The sequence below is a fragment of the Clarias gariepinus genome, unplaced genomic scaffold (assembly GCF_024256425.1).
Source record: "Clarias gariepinus isolate MV-2021 ecotype Netherlands unplaced genomic scaffold, CGAR_prim_01v2 scaffold_34, whole genome shotgun sequence".
NCBI classification, from domain to species: domain Eukaryota; kingdom Metazoa; phylum Chordata; class Actinopteri; order Siluriformes; family Clariidae; genus Clarias; species Clarias gariepinus.
This window is the reverse complement of record NW_026521001.1, coordinates 7,232-29,400: the sequence shown is the minus strand read 5'-3', so window position 1 is coordinate 29,400 and position 22,169 is coordinate 7,232. Positions and strand designations below refer to the sequence as shown.

Below are 22,169 nucleotides of genomic sequence, written 5' to 3'. Positions count from 1 at the left end.
TCACCGCGGCGAAGAACCACCAAATCTCGCGAGATGATGCTTATTTACGCAGCCTGCATAGATCAGCTAATAGTGTCGGATAACATCTCGCGAGATTTACTGGGTGGCCGTAATATCTCTAACATCTCGCGAGATGTCAGGCTGTCCATGGTTATATGTGTACATGTATACTACATGAAACAGGATTCTATAAAATAATTAAAAAAAAAAATAATAATAATAATAATAATAATACATAAATAAATAAAGATTATAAATTAATTATATAAATAAATTTTATATGTATATTTCATATACATATATAATTTGAATAAATATAAATATGTATAGTAAATTCTATAAATTATCTAAATTAATTTGTATTTATAGTAATAGTGTATATCCTTGAATGCTTCTGCTTTAATCATTTTGCAATGACTGGAACCTTTAGCCAGGAGGTTTGTGTCATCTGATGGTTACATGTGTTTCGACCCTTAAACCATGACACTACTCTTTTTGTCTTCTTTTTTACAGTATAAACAATTTTTAATATTTAATATTAAATCATAAAAAATTACAAGTACAATATGAAACATATGAAAGTACAAGATTCAGGTATAAAAGATTAAATTAAACAAATATCCACAGTTAAATAGTGGTTATACAACATAAAAAAATCTAACAAACATATACAGATAAGTAATAACAGCAGACAGAGTAAACCAACAAATACACAGACAAATAAATAAAAGAGGAAAAATAAATAAACAAACTGAGTAAAACACACAAAATCCCAGTGTTCCATCGATTAAATCAGAATGTCGAGACCATAGCAGAGCAGACTTATGATTTTCAATTAGATCTAAAGAGTTCAAAAGGTTTTGTATTTCACAGAGTAAAGGAGAGAGTTTAGAAGGTGATTCAGAAAATTAACATTTATGTAGAATTGTAGATTTTAGCCATTAAAATATAAAAGTTGACAATGTATTATTTAAATGATTTGTTACTGTGACAGAAAAAGTAAATTTTGCCCTTTATTGTGAAATTGTAAAATTCCTGATTCAAATTAAAAATATAATTTCCAAGTTGCTGCCAAAACGTTTGTACCACTCCACAAGTAAAAAAAAAGATTCTTTCTGATGCTTGCAGTACACAGGTCCATAATTTCCCCATCTTTTGCAATTATTGAATTAACAGAGTGTAATATTTTAAAGTGGACATTTTTAACCTTTTTAGAAATAGTATATTTGTATGGAATTAGCCATATTTTTTCCAATTTGTGTTATGAATTATTGAAGCCCATAAAATTTACTTTTTAGAACATTCTTGTTTAAATTATGAATGCATTGACACATGTTTATTATTACATTTTCTATCAGTGATGAGAAGACCGCCAATGCTTATTTCATCATACGTAGTTAATATTGTACCCAAGCTAAGATGAGATTTATAAAGTTTACATTTACATTTAGGCATTTGGCAGACGCTCTTATCCAAAGCGACTTACAAAAAGTGCTTTCAAGTTTACATCATTGGATAGATACTTACACTGGGTTAACTAGGTTAATAACTAAGTGCCATTAGTCAAACACAACTGGGAAGAGTTTCTTTTAATTTTTTTTTTTTTTTTGGGTGGTACAAGTACTGGAGAAACAGATGCGTCTTGAGTCGTCATTTAAACATAGTCAAAGGCTCTGCTGTATGGACATCTAGAGGAAGTTCATTCCATCACCTAGGTGCCAGAACAGAAAAGAGCCTGGATGAATGCCGCCCTCGATCCCTGAGAGATGGTGGGATGAGGCGAGCAGTGCTGGAGGATCAGAGGGAACGTGGTGCAGTGCGTGGTGTAATTAGCGCAGAGAGGTAAGTGGGTGCTGGGCCATTTTTAGCTTTGTAGGCAAGCATCAGTGTTTTGAATTTGATGCGGGCAGCTACAGGAAGCCAGTGCAGGGAGCGGAGGAGTGGGGTGGTGTGGGAGAACTTGGGAAGGTTAAAAACGAGACATGCTGCTGCATTCTGGATCAGTTGCAGAGGACGAATCCAGGCCTGCCAGGAGTTAGTTGCAGTAGTCCAGTCTTGAAATAACAAGGGACTAAACAAGCACCTAAATAGCCTGTAAAGAAAGAAATGGGCGAATTCTTCTGATATTGTAAAGAAGAAATCTACAAGAGTGAGTAAGGTGAGCGATGTGTGGGGAAAAGGACAGATGATTGTCCACAGTTACCCCAAGATTGCAGGCTGTGGCTGAAGGAGTGATTTGGTTGTTGTCCAGGGATATCACAAGGTCTTGACATGGGGATGAGTCACAAGGGATAAACAACAGTTCTGTTTTACTGGGATTGAGCTTCAGCTGATGAGCAGCCATCCAGGATGAGATGTCTGCCAGACATGCTGAGATCTGGGTGAAAACCTGAGTGTCAGAGGGAGGAAAGGAGAGAACAAGTTGGGTGTCACCTGCATAACAATAGTATGAAAATCAAGGAGGATGAGAACAGCTGACAGTTTAGCAGATCTGGCAGCATGGCGCTTCTCAGTGACTGACAGAACGCAGTGTCTGTGGAATGTGCCATTTTGAACCCAGATTGGTTGGGATCATTAAGGTTGTTCTGTGAGAGATAAAGAGACATTTTGTTATAAATAGTCCTTTCAAAAATTTTGGAAATAAAAGAGAGCAGTGATACCGGGCGATAGTTGTTAAATTCTGCTGGATCCAGGCAGGGTTTCTTGAGGATGGGAATAACCCTTGCCTTCTTAAAAGCAGCAGGAACATGACCAGATAATATGGAATGGTTGATGATGGTTGTGGTAAAGGGAAGGAGGTCTTATGAGATGGCCTGGAGCATTGTGGAAGGGATTGGGTCTAATGAACGGGTGGTGGGGTTAGATGACGAGATGATCTGCTGAATCTCATCAGATGACAGGTTGGAGAATTCTGCTAAGGGAGGGAAGGGAAGGTCCTGAGGTTCTGCTGTAGGAGTTTGGTTGGGAGCGAAGGACTGGCGGATTTTTAGTGCCACTGAATTCATCCTAAAGGATACAACATCCAGCAGAATGATTGGACCCCTGACTAAAATAAATAATATTTCCCCACTTTGATCTCCAGAACCTTAAATCACTTTCAATGGAACGAGTCTCTTGCAATAATATAAAATCTGAATCAGTTTGTTTACACTGTAAAAAGATTGCCTCGAACATTTAAAGACGTAATGCTTAAGGAACTAAATAATTGAGTAAAAAATTAACCGATATCTACAGTATACAAACACCAAAATGGGTTAAACTATATACTAAGTGGGGTAGTAACTACTTAAATGAGGTAGTAACTAAATGTCCAGCAAAACAAACACTCGATAATACTGTATATTGATCAACCTATAAAAAAAAGAGAAACATAATCCACTACAACATAATAAGAATAATTTTTATTTAATGCCCTCACTGTCAATTTTTTCCTGTTTATGATGATGGAGGTACCGTACCATGACGCCTTCTTACCTAGCAGCTTTGTCCTCTGGAGACAGAGCTTCAGTATGGCGCAGATTATTGTCATTAAAGTACTTGGAATATCTCTTCCTTTAAACCAAATCTCTGTATCAGCGCATGGAAAAGTTCACCATGGCTAAGCGAGCTGATCCATCCTTCCTGCGGGGGCCCAGGCGATGTGCGATGTCAACATCTTTCAGTTTGTCCTGATATTTGGGGGCCACTTTCCCCAAAATCTGCGCAAGGACACCTCTGCGCAAGAACGTCTAAATGCATTTTTGGTTCGACATCGTACCACGTATGAGCTTTACGACTTGTCGTAGCAGAAGGCTTTCGACCAGAGATAGCATCCTCACCGGAGACATTCATAATAGGCAGTAAATGGTCAACAAAACTTCTCAAACTATATTGTAACGAGAGGTGAAACAAGTTGCTGGGATTCACGTTTCAGTTACTCAAAAAAGACCTGACAGCGTAAAAAAACACTCCCCTACATCGCTGCCATCTTGGCTCCCCTCGCCAGCCACTATTCACTTCCTCCTGGCTGCCAGCTCAACTCTTCCATCCTGCTCCAGATCCAACAGGAGGCTCTCTCTTCTGCCTCCCCCAGTCTTCGTACTGCCTTCTTTGCCCCAGTCCCCCTCAAACCAATGTCTGTAGTCAGGTTCCAGGCTGACAGGGCTGGGAAGCCCGTTCATCCCACCTCGACTGGGTAACGGCCATGACTGCCAGCCTTTGTCCCTGTAGTTCCACACTAGATCTTTATAGCTTTCAGACCTTCTTTCAAATGCCTCCTCTCACCCCCCTTCCCAACCACTGCAAGTCCCACTAGGATGATCTTTTTTTCCTGCCATGAAGAAAAAGAAATGGAGCCTCTTCTTCAAGTCTTCTGTAAGCTCCCATGCTTGGACAGACTGCAGAAGACTTACCTTGGTTTTATTGGGCCCTGGTGGCCTTGTCCCCTCCTTGACGAATGTTGTACCTGGTGGCAGCTTGCTCTTATGTTGATATATCCTTGTCCTCTCTTGCTCTAGGATGTCAGCTGGCACAGTCAGTACTTTGTCATCGCATCTGTATCTGCCCTGGGCAAATGCGGGCATACATTTTATATCTTATCAAGTGTGCCTCATTCCCTTTTGCCCGCAGAGCTTGCGTGTGGGGTTGTCCCTCATCCACCATCTGTGTAGGTTCACAGGGGTTGGAATGGTGTCAGAGACACCCCTAAGGAAAAGGAGATTTGGTTTGGTTCGAGACTTCAAAGGTCAGTCCATGTCACCTTTCTCTTGGGGAGATCCCACCAGGTCCTGGTTGTGGAGCTAGGATGCCAGGGGCCTGGACAGGGTGGGTTCTCTCTCTACTGTATATATACATTATTCCCCCCCACATTTAAGATATATATACATATATATTTTAAAGGTGGAGGAGTAATTAGTTTAGTGTGAATTCAATTAAAAACCTGTGACATGCAAGTGAAAATCATCCAGTAGGTGGCAGTGTGCAAGTTTAATTTTTAATTTACTTTGCCGCACTCATGACCTGCCCTACATAATAGCAGCTAGACTATTGGCACTCCTCTTCAAACCTGCTGACATAAACAGAAAGCAAATATTGTTTAGTTTGTTTAAAGTACAGCTGTGACACAGACATGCGGTGTTTCACCACTGCTGACCAGTGCGTTTGGATGGGTCTGGTGTCTGGCTCAGATCCTACTTGACCGATCGTTATCAGTATGTAGAATTAAATGGTGATTATTCTGCATGTTCTCTAGTGGAGTTTGGTGTTCCACAGGGTTCCACAGGGCAACATAATCCGTAAGCATGGTATTAATTTTCATTGTTATGCTGACGACACACAGTTATATGTCTCAGCAAAACCAGATGAGAAAAACCAGCTTACTAAAGTTGAGCAATGTGTGCAGGACATAAGAGATGCTAATTAACTTCCTACTGCTTAATCCTGATAAGACAGAAGTTCTAGTCATAGGACTGCATACAGCTAGAAGTAAGATTGTAGATCACTCTGTAACTTTAGATGGCCTTTCTGTTCCATCAAGTGCAACAGTGAAAGACCTCGGTGTGATTATAGATTCCAGCCTTTCATTTAAAGCTCATGTAGATAATATTACCAGGATAGCATTCTTTCACCTCAGAAATATTGCCAGGATAAGAAATATATTGTCGCTAAACGATGCAGAAAAACTAGTTCATGCTTTTATCACCTCTAGGTTGGACTATTGTAATGCCTTACTGTCTGGTTGTTCAACTAGATGCATAAATAAGCTTCAGCTAGTCCAGAATGCAGCAGTGAGAGTCCTCACTAGAACCAGAAAATACGAGCACATCACACCTACCTTATCTTCACTTCATTGGCTCCCTGTGAAATTTGGCATTGATCTTAAGATACTACACTTGACATATAAACCCTAGGGACAGGGGTAGCTCAGTGGTTAAGGCATTGGACTACGGTTCAGAAGATCCCAGGTTCAAACCCCACAACCACCAAGTTGCCACTGTTGGGCCCTTGAGCGCGGCCCTTAACCCTCAACTGCTCAGATGTATAATGAGATAAAAATGTAAGTCGCTCTGGATAAGAGCGTCTGCCAAATGCCTAAATGTAAATGAAATGTAAATATAAAGCATCATAAGACACTAGCAGTTTACGCAGATACTGTGGCGCGAGACCATTTAGCGCCACAGTATCTGCGTAAACTGCTAGCGTCTTACGATCAGCCACACCTACTTCGATCAAAGGATGCAGGCTGCTTATCAGTACCGCGTATTAGGAAAACTACAGCTGGGGGTGGAGCTTTTTCTTACATGACTCTTATTATGGAATAGTCTTCCAAATAGTGTTCGGGACTCAAGTTTCAGCGTTTAAGTCCAGGTAAAAACATATTTATTTAATCAAGCATTTTTATAAATAGATTAGCCTTAGGTAAAGGAGCAGATCTGGGGAACTCATGAACATAGAGTATTAGGTAAACTGGTATGTTTAGATGCTGTCTTAAATTTACATTTAGGCATTTGGACGACGCTCTTATCCAGAGCGACTTACAAAAAGTGCTTTAAAGTTTACATCATTGGATACATACTTACACAGGGTTACCTAGGTTAATAACTAAGTGCCATTAGTCCAACACAACCGGGAAGAGGGTTTTTTTTTGGGGGGGGGGGGGGCTTAGTTCAAGTACTGGAGAACTTGGATTTTGGAGTCTTCCCCACTCTCATTGATCACTCAGGGAGGTGATTGTTTGCTTTACACCAGTTCCCCCTCATGGGTTTCATTTACACTTAGGCATTTGGCAGACGCTCTTATCCAGAGCAACTTACATTTTTATCTCATTACACATCTGAGCAGTTGAGGGTTAAGGGCCGCGCTCAAGGGCCCGACAGTGGCAGCTTGGTGGTTGTGGGGTTTGAACCTGGGATCTTCTGAACCGTAGTCCAATGCCTTAACCACTGAGCTACCCCTGGTCCTTCTGGCTCCTCCCCTTTAGTTATGATGTCATAGTTAGTCCTATCGGAGTCTCGCTTGCACTCTACACTAAATATACATTCACTTTATACATTATGTAACAGCGACCAGACCTAACTGTTATCTCTCCTCTTCTGCTCTCGCCTCTCCTGTTCTCTCTTTCCCCCTCTCTGTCGAGCTACACATGTCGTTCCTGAGCTGCCAGTGATCCAAACTCCCTCTGCCCTCCAGACCTGTCTGACCCCTCCTGATGCCCCTCTTGGTTTGAGATCTCGTCACATGGATGCCCCGTGTGTCTTTTTGGAATGCGTCTGGTGTCTGGGGATGGTGTTACTCTACCATGAAGACAGTTACATTAGGCATTTGGCAGACGCTCTTGTCCAGAGCGACTTACAAAAAGTTCTGGCCTCGACTGGTGTTGACAGCTGGAAGAAACCTTGTGAGAAGCCAGACTCAACAGGGAACTCATCCTCTTCTGGGTGATAACGGATAGCAGGGATTGATCTGCAATCATACTGTGTGTTAGGAGGCTGGAAGTTCAGTATAACAGGAGATGTGGAGAAGTTCATATGGAGTCCAGTTCATTATTACAGGCTCAGGTAGACTGTAGGAAACTCCAGTCCTGAACTATAGAGCGACTGCAGTCACGAGTCCTTAGAGAACAGCTGTCTGTATCAGCCGAGGACAGGACCGTCTTCATGGTATAGTGGAACCGTCCCCAGACACCACAAGCATCCCAGACAGACCACACGGGACGTCCATGTGACGAGATCTCCAACCGCGGTACCCAGAGGAAACCAAGCTCCGGAAGAACATGCAAACTCCACGCACACAAACCCGGGGCGGGATTTGAACCCTCGAACCTGGAGGTGCAAAGTGACAGTGCTGACCACTACCACCACCGTGCCACCTAGAAGCAAGTATTATTTAATGTATTCTGAGTACAGCAGTGACACATCATCATCATCATCATATCCTGAAATCTTCAAACAAACCCAACACACAATGTTTTATCACTGAATTGTTTATTTAAACCTTGAATTAGGACTGGAGTCGGTTATAAGAACAGTGCAGTACAGAGTATGTAAAATGTGGACAGTTACAGGATTCATGACTCGTTTCAGCCTCAGATTTATTTCACATCAACGTAAAGGAAAGTTTTAAAATGCTATAAATAGGAGCGAACAAAACAAAAAAGAGAGAGAGTTTCATTCTACTACACCACACATGCAGCAGTGATTAAAATCTTTATTTCTAGCACAGGAACTACAGTAAGGGATATAAACTGATGTGTTTGTGTTTTGCAGAGTGACAGTTGTTTCACACACACTCAATATACAGCACAAAAACAAAGTGTTTTCTTGTTGTGCCTTTTAGAAGAATGTGTCTGGAGGGCCAGGTGGGCGTGTCTTAATCGGTATATGAACAAAGACAAACCCTTCATCATCATCATCATCATCATCTCTGGCCACAGAATTAGACACACCCACATTTCCATATATGGCGGACCTGTGGTGACACGCTCACACCTGAGTGATTCATATTTCATATCCATGACTTCCTAAACATAATTATTCTGAGCGACCACACCCACATATGGAGAAGAAGAGTTTTTCTGTGATCAGCACTCAGTCCTTATGGCCAAACGCTGTCTTTACACATCAGTTTATTAAATTAAACACACTAAAAAAACTAAAAACAAAATTTGTCTGCTTAGTGCATTAAAAATCACAACACACTATGGGGGGGGGGGGGGGTAGAAGCAGCGGACAAAGTCAGAGTGATGGCTAAACACACACACGCGCACACACACACACACGGCCGCGCGCGCACACACACACACACGCGCACACACACACACACGGCCGCGCGCACACACGGCCGCGCGCGCACACGGCCGCGCGCGCACACACACACACACGCGCACACACACACACACACACTCCTCAGAGGCTGCCGGCCCCCGTGTCCTCTTCTCCTCCTCTCTTGAGGCGTTTTTTAGCCCGGATGTCGTTCATGGCCTCCTCGATGGAGCGCGTGTCTCTCTTATTGGCCACGGGGACTATGGGAGCGAGAGAGAACCAATCAAACATCAGCAAACAGAGGAAGAGACAGGAAGAGAGAGTGATCTGAGTGTGCATGTAGGGAGAGTGACCATAAGTGTGAGTTGATCCTGGAAATGTACAGATCGCTCCACATGCTTCTGCTAGCGTGTAAACCTGTTTAACCAGCAGAGGGCGAAGTGTAACGTTACTGCGCTGTGGGGTGGTAACGGTTTAAGCCTTTCCCTTGAACAAATGAAATTTTGAACACTCTCACACACTCACTTTGTGCTCATCAGGGTTGCCAGATCATAAAATCCCTCTTTGCAATGCTGAAACCCCACCCACTTCGCCTCATATTGCACTTTCACAACTGAGTTTTAAATGTTTTAACATTTTATTTAATCATTACGTTTCCTGAATATCTTGAGAGTTCCCTACATACAGTTGTTCTTTTAGTTTTAAAAGTAAAAATTAGGAAAACGTTTTCCCTTGATGGTGTCCAAGCGCTAGTGAGACACTGGGATAAGTGCGTGTGTGCGTGTGTGAGACTCACCACAGCCGTACGCCCGGTTAGCCTCCAGCGTGTGCGCGGCGTCTTTAGCGGCGGCGGTGCCGATCAGATGGCTGTACTTGTCTCTGTAGTTGGAGCTGGGAGACATCGGCCTCTTCTGACTCTGACTCGCCGCCTCCTCCTCCAACGCCGCCTGCTCCTGAGGGAGGGAGGGAGTGGGCGGGGCAATAGGATATGATCCAATCAGACTGACAGTAATCTATCAGATGTGGAACTTTGAAATATTCACCTGCATCTAATCAGCCAGAGGGAGGTCACATGACCCACCTCTGAGCGCTGCCGTTATACCCTGTAACTCCATACACACCGCACACACTTTAATGTTTAACCTTATTTAATCTGTTAATAATAACTCCGCCCCCACTCTCACTGAAACACAAAGCCATGGTACGAGTGTGTGCAGGTTGAGTGTGTGTTATGAGAGTGATAAATGTATGTGTCTGGAGTGTTGGGTGTGTTATGAATGTTTTATAAGTGCGTTATCCTTTATCCTGCACTTTCTGCTAATTGCACATCTGGTTAGACATAAACTGCATTTCGGTGCCTTGTACATGTGTAATGACAATAAAGTTGAATCTAATCTATCTAATCTAATCTATGAGTGTACACACACACACACACACACACCTTCAGTTTGCGTCTCTCCTCTGCTTTAGCCCGATCCCATTCCTCTCCTCTACGATACGCCTCCAGCTCCTCATCTGATGGGGCGAACTCCTGCACACGTGCACACACACACAGTCATGATCAAACCTAATAGGTGTGTGTGTGTATGAGATATTTAAATGAGCAGTCAGGACACACTGCAGACCTTTTTGAAGAGCATGACGTATCTGCTCTCTTCATCGTCCCCGAAGGAGAAGGAGGTCAGGCCGGCCACCTCGGCCACGTCGTGCCTAAGACACAACACACACACACACACACAGGGAGCAACATGACTCTAAGTATTGGCACCTGTAAGATAACTTTAAAACAAAGGCACGCAGACGTGCTGGACTCACAGGATGCTCCTCTCGATCTTCCCCATGGGCTCGTACTTCTTCTTCTGCAGGCTGCTGTCCTGAATGAAATCAGACACGTCCTTCTCCATCTGATCCCAACATCAGCAACAAGACAGGTCAGTCAGATCACACACACACACACACACACACACACACACACACACACTTTCTCTCGTACCTTCTTCCTGAACTCGGCTTTCTTCCTCTTCTCATCCTCCTGCATCTTCTTCATGCGAGCAGCCTGCTCTGTGGCGCCCCCGCAGGACCGTACAGGGAATGCAACACAGAACTTAACCAGTCAGACATATTTACTGGTCATATAGTTACTGCACAGTGAAATTCTTTATTCTTTGCAAGCCTGCATTAGTTAGTATGTTAGGCTGATCAGAGTGTTATACGGCGCCCCCTGGAGGACACAGGGTGAAGGGCCTCGCTCAAGGGCCCAACAGGGGTGACCTGGCAGAGCTGGGACTCGAACCCTCGACCTTCTGATCAGTAACTCAGAGCCTTAACACACTGAGACACCACTAGAACACAGACATTTTGAAAATGTTCTTATTTTTTTTGTACATCATTATTTGTGGTCCAGCCCACAGTTCACCCTAAACATCACAAACTTCAAAGATGTTTTTTTTGTCTCTTGTAAATAAAACTTGAATATCAATTCAAAGGAAAAAAATATCAACAAACCAATGTTTTATTAAAAATCACCAGCAGCCGCTTTTCTTATTTTTGTTAAAGACTCCTAAGAAGGCGGATTTGTGATTTGGGACACAGCCCGTCCAGTTGCTATTGAAACACTACGGAATAATCAGAAGCAGCCAATCATAATCAAGGGCAGCCGTGACGTCACCAGACGCGGCCCCATTTCCTCGCCTGTGATTGGAGGATTTCTCCTGTGTGTGCTGAGCGCTACAGAGGCGCAGCGGCGGCGCGGCTTCGGTCACAAAAATGTAGGAAAAACACCAAATACTCCATGTGACGTCATCCCCTATTCTGTGGTGTTTCCCGAGTGTGTGTGTGTAGACGGTATTAAAGTGTTTAACGGTTCGTACCTCGAGCCTTACGGCGACTTTCCTGGTCGCCGACCGTTGGAGGTTTTTCCATCGAGCTCAGGATTGAACCCAGGAGGTCCGCCATCTTGGCCCGAATGAGTCTAACCGGAAACCGGAAGTCTTATGAGGAGCGGCGGCGTTAGTGCGGTGTTCAACCGCCAGAGGGCGCGCTTTAACACTCTAACTCTCTCTATATCACTCTCTCTCTCTATATCACTCTCTCTCTCTATATCACTCTCTCTAAATCACTCTAACTCTCTCTATATATAAATATTGATGCTATAAATCCATCTTTATTATACTCAAATTAAAAAGGGATTCGAATAAACTTTTATATTTAAATAGATTTGTATATTCAAATAGAACTGCAGGGTTCAACCACTAGAGGGCGCTCTCTATAGGTACATTAATGCAATAAATCCATTTTAATATATATTTACACAGATAAGACGGCTCTTTTAGCCATATATTACTAATAATAATACTATAATAATAATAATTTATAAACAATATATACAAGATATATGTGTGTGTATGTGAAGCAACGTGCCGTCATCGAGTTCTTGACCAAGGAAGGGTCCAGGCTGTCGGACGTCCCCGAAGGCTGCAGGACGTCAACGGAGACGACACTATGGACAAGAAGAGCAACGTCCACAGATAGATAAAGACAAGCCGCGCAGCGGGAAGCACGAATCGCCAGCGGGTGGACGAGATGATCCGCGCTGACGGATGGACTGCGGGTCACAACACCGTACAGAAGATGGTGGGAGACACGGGGTATCGGGACGAGTCCGGACCGCTCAGACGTCCGGCGGGTCAGTCGGGTAAGGGAGAGGGGCGAGGGGGTAGCGGCCGCGCACACCCGAGTGTGTTCGAGGAGACCCGGGTCGAGCGATGGGGACGATGTCGAGACGTACTGTTTATACATATGTACCACCCGCATCAGTAATTAACAATCTTATGCCCACTATCGCATGGTGTGTGTGTGTGTGTGTGTGTGCAGTCAGCTCGCTGCCGCTCCAGTGTTTTGGCGGAAGAGGTGACAGAAGAGGTGATGGCGACGCCCTTTATGTCCCGTATTATACTTTATATACGTATAGAAAATACAATGCTTTGAATGTGTTTTTTTGTCTCACATTTTTACGTTTCATATGAAATTATTACATATTCCCAAAAAAAAATTCTAAAAACACATTAAATCTTTAACAAGAAACGAAAAAAACGAAAGCAAGTCAAAATGTGAATTTGTTCCAGTATCTATATTTTCTTAATAACTTGAGTAACTCGACTCTGGCGTGTGTTAGGACAAAGAAAAAAAAAAACTGAACCTAGAAAGTGAGTGAAGGAGTTTCTGGTCTACACTCGAGTCTTGGTGTTAAATCTTAAACAGGACGCGTCAGGAACACAAAACTTCACACAGGTAATAAAACAGCTACATTAAAGTTACTTAATGAGTGTGTGTGTGTGTGTGTGTGTGTGTGTGTTCAAGATTGCGATTTTATAGTGTTCAGGTGGAGCTAAAAGAATAGACCAGAGAGAGACAGTCAGAGAGAGAGAGAGACAGTGAGAGAGAGACAGGGTGAGAGAGAGAGAGAGAGACAGAGGGTGAGAGACAGTGAGAGAGAAAGAGAGAGAAAGAGACAGTCAGAGAGAGAGAGAGAGAGACAGAGGGTGAGAGACAGTGAGAGAGAGAGAGAGAGAGAGACAGTGAGAGAGAGAGAGAGAGAGAGGGTGAGAGAGAGAGAGAGAGAGAGACAGTGAGAGAGAGAGACAGGGTGAGAGAGGAAGAGAGACAGGGTGAGAGAGAGAGAGAGAGACAGTCAGAGAGAGACAGTGAGAGAGAGAGAGAGACAGTCAGAGAGAGAAAGAGAGAGACAGTGAGAGAGAGAGAGAGAGACAGTGAGAGAGAGACAGGGTGAGAGACAGTGAGAGAGAGAGAGAGAGAGAGAGAGAGAGAGAGAGGGTGAGAGACAGTGAGAGAGAGAGAGAGAGACAGAGGGTGAGAGACAGTGAGAGAGAGAGACAGAGGGTGAGAGACAGTGAGAGAGAGAGAGAGAGAGACAGAGGGTGAGAGACAGTGAGAGAGAGAGACAATAATCATCACTGAGACTGGATTCACACCAAGAAATTCACATCAGTCTTTTTTAATTTAGGGGCAGAAAATATATTGAGGTGTGTGTGTGTGTGTGTGTGTGTGTGTGTGTGTGTGTGTGTGTGGCTGCATGGACATGACAGGAACCTCATCTTGTTTTTTTTTTCTTTTATATTCGTTGTTCTGAAAGTCCAATAAAGGCACCAGGTTCTGAGCCGAGTCTCTCACGGTCTGTGTGTGAATCAAAACACACACACACACACACACACACACCCTGAGGATGGCTCAGAACCGGCGCTGGCCCGAGCTGCAGCGGTGATCAGGAACTCTACGAGTCCAGGAAGTAGATCTTGTAGAACTTGTTCATCTGCTCGAGGAAGATGAAGGTGAGGACGGTGTGAGGGCCGAGACGGGCGTAGTACGGAGTGAAGCCCTTCCACAGGCTGAAGAAACCCTCGTTCCTCACCACCTTCATCAGCACGTCCTACACACACACACACACACACACACACACACACACACACACACACACACACACACACACACACACAGGGGTTCAGTCGTAAAGGTCACAGGACTCTCACTCACACATTTGTGCACACACACACACACACACACACACACGAGGTTACACACACTCAGGAACTCACTCTCTCACACACAGACAGAAAAACACTCACAAGTCCGTTCCTGTACTCTGGTTTGCCGTCGATCATGCGCATGTTCTGAATCCTGGAACGGAAACACAGTGTGAGCTCAACTTTATACACACACACACACACACACAATATAAACTTTACTCTCTCTGTAATCTATACTTCTGTCTGCCCTAAAGCACAGACAGACAGGCACCAAGGTCTCTAAACGACTTTAAAAATTATTCTAAAACAAATATTTTCTGGAAATTATACTTTTTCAGTAACAAACTTCTGCGATTTCTTTTACTGTTTATTTAATCAGATGTGTTTTTCATTTATTCGTTTATTTTTAAACTGACTCATGTTTTCATTAACACTGTATTGATGTGAGCGCTCCATCTAGTGGTTATTTCACGCAGGTGCAGACGTGCACGCCTCAGCAGTGTGTTTACTCTGTACCTGGAGACACGTTACACCTAAAACACCTTAAAATTCATTAACCAGGAGAATCAGGGTGAAGGTGAAGAGTGTCGCTTTTCTGAACAAAGCCAAATCACACACCGTGTGTGTGTGTGTGTGTGTGTGTGAGAGAAAGGGCAGGGAAGAACACGCAACAACAACAAAGCCAATGACACACACACACACACAGAGACAGGTATGAACAGCATCTGGATCTCAGCGCCGTTTTCAGAACGTTCAGACAGGAAGTGGAGGCGGGACTGGACCTGGTTTTGGCGATGTCGACTGGCATGGAGGCGGCCGTGGTGACCAACCCGCTGATCATACTGGCGCAGAAATGGCACAGGATATCATCAGAGAAGTACCCTGCCAACACACACACACACACACACACATATAAGCATACCAGTCACTAAAATAATCCATGACTTTTTTATTTACTTAAACCCAGTGATGAACTCAGACATGCAGGACAGGAGACGTGGGAATCCGTTAACAATAAGACCAGGAAACACCAGAAACATGAACATGAGGGGAAACGATCATCACAGAGCCGGAGATCAGAAGCACACTGATGATTACGTTAGATTTTTGTCCAGACAACATTCACTGTTCGATTTGTATCAACATATTACATGTTCTCAAGTAATAAAAACTACAGGACAAATATCTACTGAACCCTGAAACACTTTAACGTGTTGACTGTTTAAACGTCACGGCTCAGGAGCCATAACACAGTAAACACTCTATATAACACGCTGTGTCACACTCCAGTCCAGGAGGTGGCGCTCAAACTCAAAGATGAAGAAAAAAAATCTTTGTTCCTTCTGCAAAAGCTGTGGCATCAAGTACAATTTTTTTCAAGTAAATCATCAATTTTAGACGTTTTAACATTTAAACATTTATGTGAATAAAGTGTGAATCGATTCTGAATCAAAAACTAACTGGATCAATAAAACAAAGTAAATCACAAAACCGGTTTAATCACAGCTCGAAATCATAGGGTTAGCATTACATCACACGTGTCCATGTGTCTCCGTCTCTCAGGGTTAGCATTACATCACACGTGTCCATGTGTCTCCGTCTCTCAGGGTTAGCATTACATCACACGTGTCCATGTGTCTCCGTCTCTCAGGGTTAGCATTACATCACACGTGTCCATGTGTCTCCGTCTCTCAAAACTCTCTCTGTCTGTCTGTCTGTCTCTCTGTCTGTCTCTCTGTCTGTCTCTCTGTCTGTCTCTCTGTCTGTCTGTCTCTGTACTTCCTGTCTGTGTAAACTGTTTTCTACTAAAAGCTGGACACGTTTGAACACGAACTCATTAACACAAAGACTCCGAGAGGGACATGAGAACGGCCCAGACTCACACGTGGACAGAAAACTCTGAGCAAACTGATCGGCTGCTGAAAACACACACACACACACACAGTGACGCTAAATTTAAGGTGGAGCTGCTGCAGGCTAAATGCGAGTCCAGCACTGACAGAACACACACACGCGCTGTATATATACATATACACACATCTACTGACTTCATTTGTCTCCATTTCCACATGCTGAAGGTTTTTGCGCGGTTAGGGGCGGAGCTTAATGTTAATGATGATGTGATGATGCAGAGCCTCACCCGTGTCCAACAGAGCCTGTTTAGACTGGGAGTAAGACGCCAACTGGGCCGCGTTCACTACCACTGCCCTGGCCATGGTGGGTACACAGCCCTGTAACACACACACACACACACACACACACACACACAGTGAATTAGAGTGACCCAGTTCTACACCCCAGATTAAACACACCCCGTCATTAACACCCACAGACTCTATAATACCAGCCAGTACCAGGAAGTGGGTGTGGCCTATGTGTTATGGGCTCTCTCACACACATACACACTGCCTCACTCTCACACACACCATTCCTGAGCACCTTGAAGAGCAGTCTGAAGTCTCTCAAGCGTCTGAGGTGGTAGAGACGCTGCCGGGCCTTTTTCACCACGGTGTTGATGTGACAGGACCATGACAGGTCCTGCGTGATGTGAACACCGAGGTATCTGAAGCTGTCCACTCTCTCCACTGGGCTCCTGTTGATGATGGGGGTCTGGTAGTTCCTCACCTGCTTTGTACTAAAGTCCACCATCACCTCCTTTGTCTTGCTGACGTTCAGGAGGAGATTGTTTCTCTGGCACCAGTTCTCCAGATTTCCAACCTCCTCCAGGTAGGCCGTCTCATCGTTGTTGGTGATCAGTCCCACCACGACAGTGTCGTCAGCAAACTTGATGATGGTGGTGGAGCTGGTAGTGGCCACGCAGTCGTGGGTGTACAGAGAGTACAGCAGGGGGCTCAGAACACAACCCTGGGGGGCTCCAGTGCTGAGAGTGAGGGAGGCTGAGACGTGTCCGCCCATCCTTACTGCCTGTGGTCTGCCAGTTAGGAAGTTGGAGATCCACTGACACAGAGATGAGCTGAGTCCCAGGTGCTCCAGTTTGGTGGTGATTGTGGAGGGAATTATGGTATTAAATGCAGAGCTGTAGTCGATGAAGAGCATTTTCACATAATTCCCCCTCCGAGTGTCCAGGTGAGTGAGAGATGTATGGAGGAGATGAGAGATGGCATCATCAGTAGAACGGTTGGGGCGGTATACAAACTGTAGAGGGTCGAGTGTGTCTGGTAGTGAAGAAATGATGAAGTCTCTGACCAGGCGTTCAAAGCACTTCATCACTACTGAGGTGAGGGCTACAGGGCGATAATCATTGAGGAAAGCAGGATGTGGTTTCTTTGGGACAGGAACAATAATGGACTCTTTGAAGCATGTGGGGATCACCGACTGAGATAAAGAGATGTTGAATATCTCAGTGAAGACAGGTGCTAGCTGGTCTGCGCAGGCTCTGAGGATACGACCTGAGATGCCGTCTGGTCCTGCTGCTTTTCTGGTGTTCACTCTTTTGTTCACTCTCTCTCGCATATTATTATGCACATCAATCCCTGCTATCTGTTATCACCCAGATGAGGATGGGTTCCCTGTTGAGTCTGGTTCCTCTCAAGGTTTCTTCCTATTACCATCTCAGGGAGTTTTTCCTTGCCACTGTCGCCGTCGCATTCACATTTCATACAAACTTAATTCCTTTGATTGTGTAAAGCTGCTTTGTGATGATGTAAATCGTTAAAAGCGCTATACAAATAAAATTTAATTGAATTGAAGGCTCTCCTCACGTCATGCTCGGAGATGATGAACGCGCTTCCAGTGCTGGCAGTGTCGTCCTGTCTGCAGTCGTTAGCATTAGCATTGCTAGCGTTTTTAGCTGCAGCCTCGAAGCGAGCATAGAAAGTGTTCAGCTCGTCTGCCAGTCAAGTCCGCATTCATCATACCGGTTGTTGGTTTTTTATAGTCTGTTATTGTCCTTAGTCCCTGCCACAGGCTCCTGGAGTCACTCTGTTGGAGCTGTCACTCTAGTTTCCTCCCGTAGCGCTGCTTTGCTTCTTTCACCGCCTTCATGACGTTATATGACGCGGCCTTGTACGGCTCCATGTCCCCCGCATTGCGGAGGGTTTTATCCACCCATGGCTTCTGGTTATAAAGTGTTCTGATAGTTTTTTTCTCCACGGTATCATCCGCTAGTTTCCCGATGAATCCCACAACTGCTTCCGTAAACACGCTGACGTCATCGGAGCTGTTTTGGAACATGCCCCAATCTGCGTTATCAAGTGCGTCCTGTAACACGGCCACTTATTGGTCCGTCCAGCGTGTGACCAGGAACCGGAACTTCCTGTTTCAGCCTTTGTTTGTATTTTGGCATGAGAAAGATGGCGGCGTTGTTGGATTTCCCAAACAAAGGGCGAGATTGTGCCTTGTAGCCGTCCTTGACTGTAGTGTAACAGTGGTCCAGTGTCCTTTCGCCCCTGGTGGATGATGTGTTGATAAAGGTTCGGTGCTGCGCGTTTGAGGTTGGCATTGTTGAAATCCCCCGCCACAATAAGCGCAGCGTCCCGGTGCCGTGTGAGTGTCTCGTGCAGCTCGCATAAGGCAGTGTCCGTGTCCGCTTGTGGTGGAATATAAACAGCGTTGATTATGACCGATGTGAACTCCCGAGGGAGATAAAAAGGACGACACATGATGGACAGTAGTTCCAGGTTTGGTGTGCAGGAGCGTGTAAGAGGAACAACACATGCACTCTCACACACACACCGTCTCTCACACACACCGTCTCACTCTCTCACACACACACACACACACACACCGTCTCACTCTCTCACACACACACACACACCGTCTCACTCTCTCACACACACACACACACACCGTCTCACACACACACATACACACGCACCATTTCACTCACACACGCCCTGTCTGTCACTCACCCTCCACAGTGTTGTAAGCCCCTCCTCTCTGGTGATTCGGATGAGGGCGTTAAAGACATTTGTGTAACCCCTCCTCTGATCAAGGGGAAGACTGATGGGGGGAGGGGAGATTATTATGTCAAAAATTAATTGTGGAAAATTTAACCAAAAATGAAAAACAAGTCACACACACACATACTGTACACACACAGCTTCTCAATCAGTGCTCACCGTCCATCTGCAGTCATACGGATGAGCGCCACCTCAGCAGGAGTGCCCACGAACGCCCCCGTGGCTCCGGCCGTCATTCCTATTAGTGCCTTCATGAAGAAATTGGGAGGAGTCCCGTCTGCCTTTGTCAATTTCTCAAACAGAATCGTGTAAATACCCAGACGAGTGGTGGTGTAGGTCGCCTGTCTGAGGAGACCGGCCGAGAGACTGCAGAGAGACAGAGAGAGAGAGAGACAGACAGAGAGAGAGACAGAGAGACAGATGGAGACAGACTGGCATCACAGAGTGTGCGCTCCATATCTCCCCTTGACTGTCCAGTACATGTGCCCCGTCTCCCCCCTTACTGCCCCTCACCTGGTGTAGATTCACCCCTCACACAAGGTCTACACTCTCCCCCTCACTAACTGCCCCCCCCCCCTCCGTAATCGGACAGGCACCCGTCCTCACACAGTACAGACGCACCCCTCACCCCCCTCCTCACTAACTGCCCCCTCACCCTGTGTAAATGCCCCGGACTCCTTCGTTGCGTAGAATGCTGGCCACGGCGTGGAGACTCGTCTTATACTCGCGAGCCTTGGAGCCCTGACCGCTCAGCTGCATCCTGTTCTTCACCAGGTCCAGCGGCTGAACAAACACTGTAGCCCCCATCCTGAGAGAGAGACAGACGGACAGACGGGTAAGACAGACAGACAGACAGACAAGAGGGGCAATGAACAGCTGACTTATCAGAGCGTGTTTGCGTTAGCTCTAACGTTATCTCTAGAGTAAAGATATAAAAGTTTATGACATCAGCCACTTAAAGGTGTAAGGAGTCATTTCCGCAGCGCTTATCTGACGTTACAGAACTCAACTGCAAAACAAAAACAGTCTGTTACTCCATAAAACATTAAGTAAGAGCCAGTAGGGGTTTCAGACATGTGTGTGTGTGTGTTGTTTTCCAGATTTACACAGAGAGAGAGAGAGAGAGAGACCTTTTAAAACTCTTTAACCAGACCTGAGAATAATAAATCACAGACAGCACTTTTCATCTCTTAGGTCTGATCACTGACCGTACAAGAGACAGACACACACACACACACACACACACACACACCTGAATCAACACTGGTAAGATCTCAACCTTATCTCAGTTTGGACCCAAATCACAGTGTGTGTGTGTGTGTGTGTGTGTGTATACAGACAACATGAAGATCGATGGGTTCACAGGACACAGGATACACTCAGGGAACGTTTATATTTATTTAGATCAGATGTTCCCAGTGCTGGTCCTGGAGAATCCTGAAGAGATTCCACACACACACACACACACACACACACACACAGCCCAAGTCTAGGAAGTTTCTGAAGGAGTGTTTCTGCAGTCTGACACCACGTTCCCTCTGACCTTCAGGTGGAGATCAGATCAGCCTGAAGCACATGATGTTGTGATCCTCCATACTGGTGTAGAACACCTTCAGGACCTGCCAAGGTTCCTCGAAAACCACCATCATCACCATCACCACCACCACCATCATCACCATCATCACCACCATCATCACCACCACCACCATCACCACCACCATCATGATGTCTGAGTGCTGATTCATTTATATATTTAATTGTCCACTCTTGTTTTTTTATATATTATATTAGATTTATTATTATTCCATGAATCAGATCGGATTAAAACAAGTGGACATAATAGACTGAGAAGTCTGACACTCCTAAAGCACCGCTCGAACATTACTACCCCCCCTCCCTCCCTCCCTCCCTCCCTCCACCCCCCCTCCACCCCCCCTAACTGCAGCCCGGTTGGTCTTTCCCCTGTACATACCCAGCCAAGCCGCCGAACAGGAACTTGATGGACTTTGGGGAGCTTTTGGGTTTAGCCGAATCCGTCGCTGACGCCATGGCTGCGGTGTGTGTGTGTGTGTGTGTTATTTATCTCTGACACTCGGATCCGCCGCCGCCGCCGCCGTGATCAGCAAGGTGACACACCGGCGAGCGCGCGCACGTACAGCGCCTGAACCAATCAGGAGCAGAGATTTTAATCACGTGAACAGGGTGCGCGCACGTAAACAAGGTTTTAAAACGCTACACCGCAACAAAAAAGCCCCACATAAGTATATACATTAAATAAGTAAACAATACGTCGGAATATTTGATATTAAAATATACGCGTGCGTATAATATCAGTGTTTATTAGAGAACTGTGTGGTATATTTAAAACCAGTCCGAAAGTTTATGAGGGGCCACGTAGCGACCGCCCCCCAGCCAATGAGATTAGCGTATCCTGGTGACGTCACGGAGGTTTAAAGCCGCTTAGCTTCTTTCTGAAAGAAATATAAAACATCCACAATATTAATTATTATGTTTTAAAATATATAGCAAAACATATATTAATAATATATATTACTACATATAAAGTGTTTAATATAATAATATTACAATTGCTGAAAAGTAAATGGTTAATGTGACGAAGACGCAGCCAGGTCACGTGACGTTGGGCGCTCTTAAAGGGACATGCGCATCCACACACAGGGTCCGGTACAATGATTACGTCATGCTGCGCCGCTTATAATCCTCGTGTCCTTGTGTGTGTCCTTTATGGAGGACAGGACTTTCATAATCTAGGGTGCAAGAAAATACTGAAGGTGCGTCCCAATCGGCCTGAAGTACCATGCGAAGTGCACTACATAGTGTGTTCAGCCATGTGTGATTCCATGTGTGTGTAGGGAACAAGTGAACATCAGTTGTTCACTTCACCGGAAAGAGGAATGAAAAATGTCCCATAAGTAAACTCACGTGCACAATACATATATATATAT

General features: G+C 44.9%; 2 protein-coding genes across 2 annotated transcripts; both read right to left on the bottom strand.

Moving 5' to 3' along the window:
* Nucleotides 1-8,842: 8,842 nt before the first annotated feature.
* On the bottom strand, nucleotides 8,843-11,727 carry LOC128517099 (sperm-associated antigen 7 homolog). The gene is made up of 7 exons (XM_053490883.1): nucleotides 11,609-11,727; nucleotides 10,732-10,799; nucleotides 10,554-10,642; nucleotides 10,364-10,448; nucleotides 10,180-10,269; nucleotides 9,535-9,691; nucleotides 8,843-8,998 (listed from the first exon to the last, which is right to left on the bottom strand). Exons 1-7 carry the CDS (start codon nucleotides 11,691-11,693, stop codon nucleotides 8,883-8,885), a joined length of 690 nt encoding a protein of 229 aa, XP_053346858.1. The 5' UTR covers nucleotides 11,694-11,727; the 3' UTR covers nucleotides 8,843-8,882.
* A 2,053-nt stretch (nucleotides 11,728-13,780) lies between these two features.
* LOC128517083 (mitochondrial 2-oxoglutarate/malate carrier protein) lies at nucleotides 13,781-21,347 on the bottom strand. The gene is made up of 8 exons (XM_053490855.1): nucleotides 21,176-21,347; nucleotides 19,859-20,011; nucleotides 19,363-19,569; nucleotides 19,153-19,243; nucleotides 16,422-16,512; nucleotides 15,064-15,163; nucleotides 14,381-14,432; nucleotides 13,781-14,184 (listed from the first exon to the last, which is right to left on the bottom strand). The coding sequence occupies exons 1-8, from the start codon at nucleotides 21,250-21,252 to the stop codon at nucleotides 14,029-14,031; spliced, it is 927 nt and encodes a 308-aa protein (XP_053346830.1). The 5' UTR covers nucleotides 21,253-21,347; the 3' UTR covers nucleotides 13,781-14,028.
* Between the last annotated feature and the right edge of the window lie 822 nt (nucleotides 21,348-22,169).

Bases quoted from the DNA above. Each gene is read 5' to 3' on its own strand.
- LOC128517083 (XM_053490855.1), bottom strand. From the start codon at position 21,252: ATGGCGTCAGCGACGGATTCGGCTAAACCCAAAAGCTCCCCAAAGTCC. The intron at 20,012-21,175 runs GTATGTACAGGG...TCTCTCTCTCAG, and splicing joins CTGTTCGGCGGCTTGGCTGG to GATGGGGGCTACAGTGTTTG. The intron at 15,164-16,421 runs GTGAGGCTCTGC...GTGTGTTGGCAG, and splicing joins ACAGGCTCTGTTGGACACGG to GGTACTTCTCTGATGATATC.
- LOC128517099 (XM_053490883.1), bottom strand. From the start codon at position 11,693: ATGGCGGACCTCCTGGGTTCAATCCTGAGCTCGATGGAAAAACCTCCA. The intron at 10,270-10,363 runs GTCTGCAGTGTG...GCACGTGTGCAG, and splicing joins ACGTCATGCTCTTCAAAAAG to GAGTTCGCCCCATCAGATGA. The intron at 9,692-10,179 runs GTGTGTGTGTGT...TCCCTCCCTCAG, and splicing joins AGGAGAGACGCAAACTGAAG to GAGCAGGCGGCGTTGGAGGA.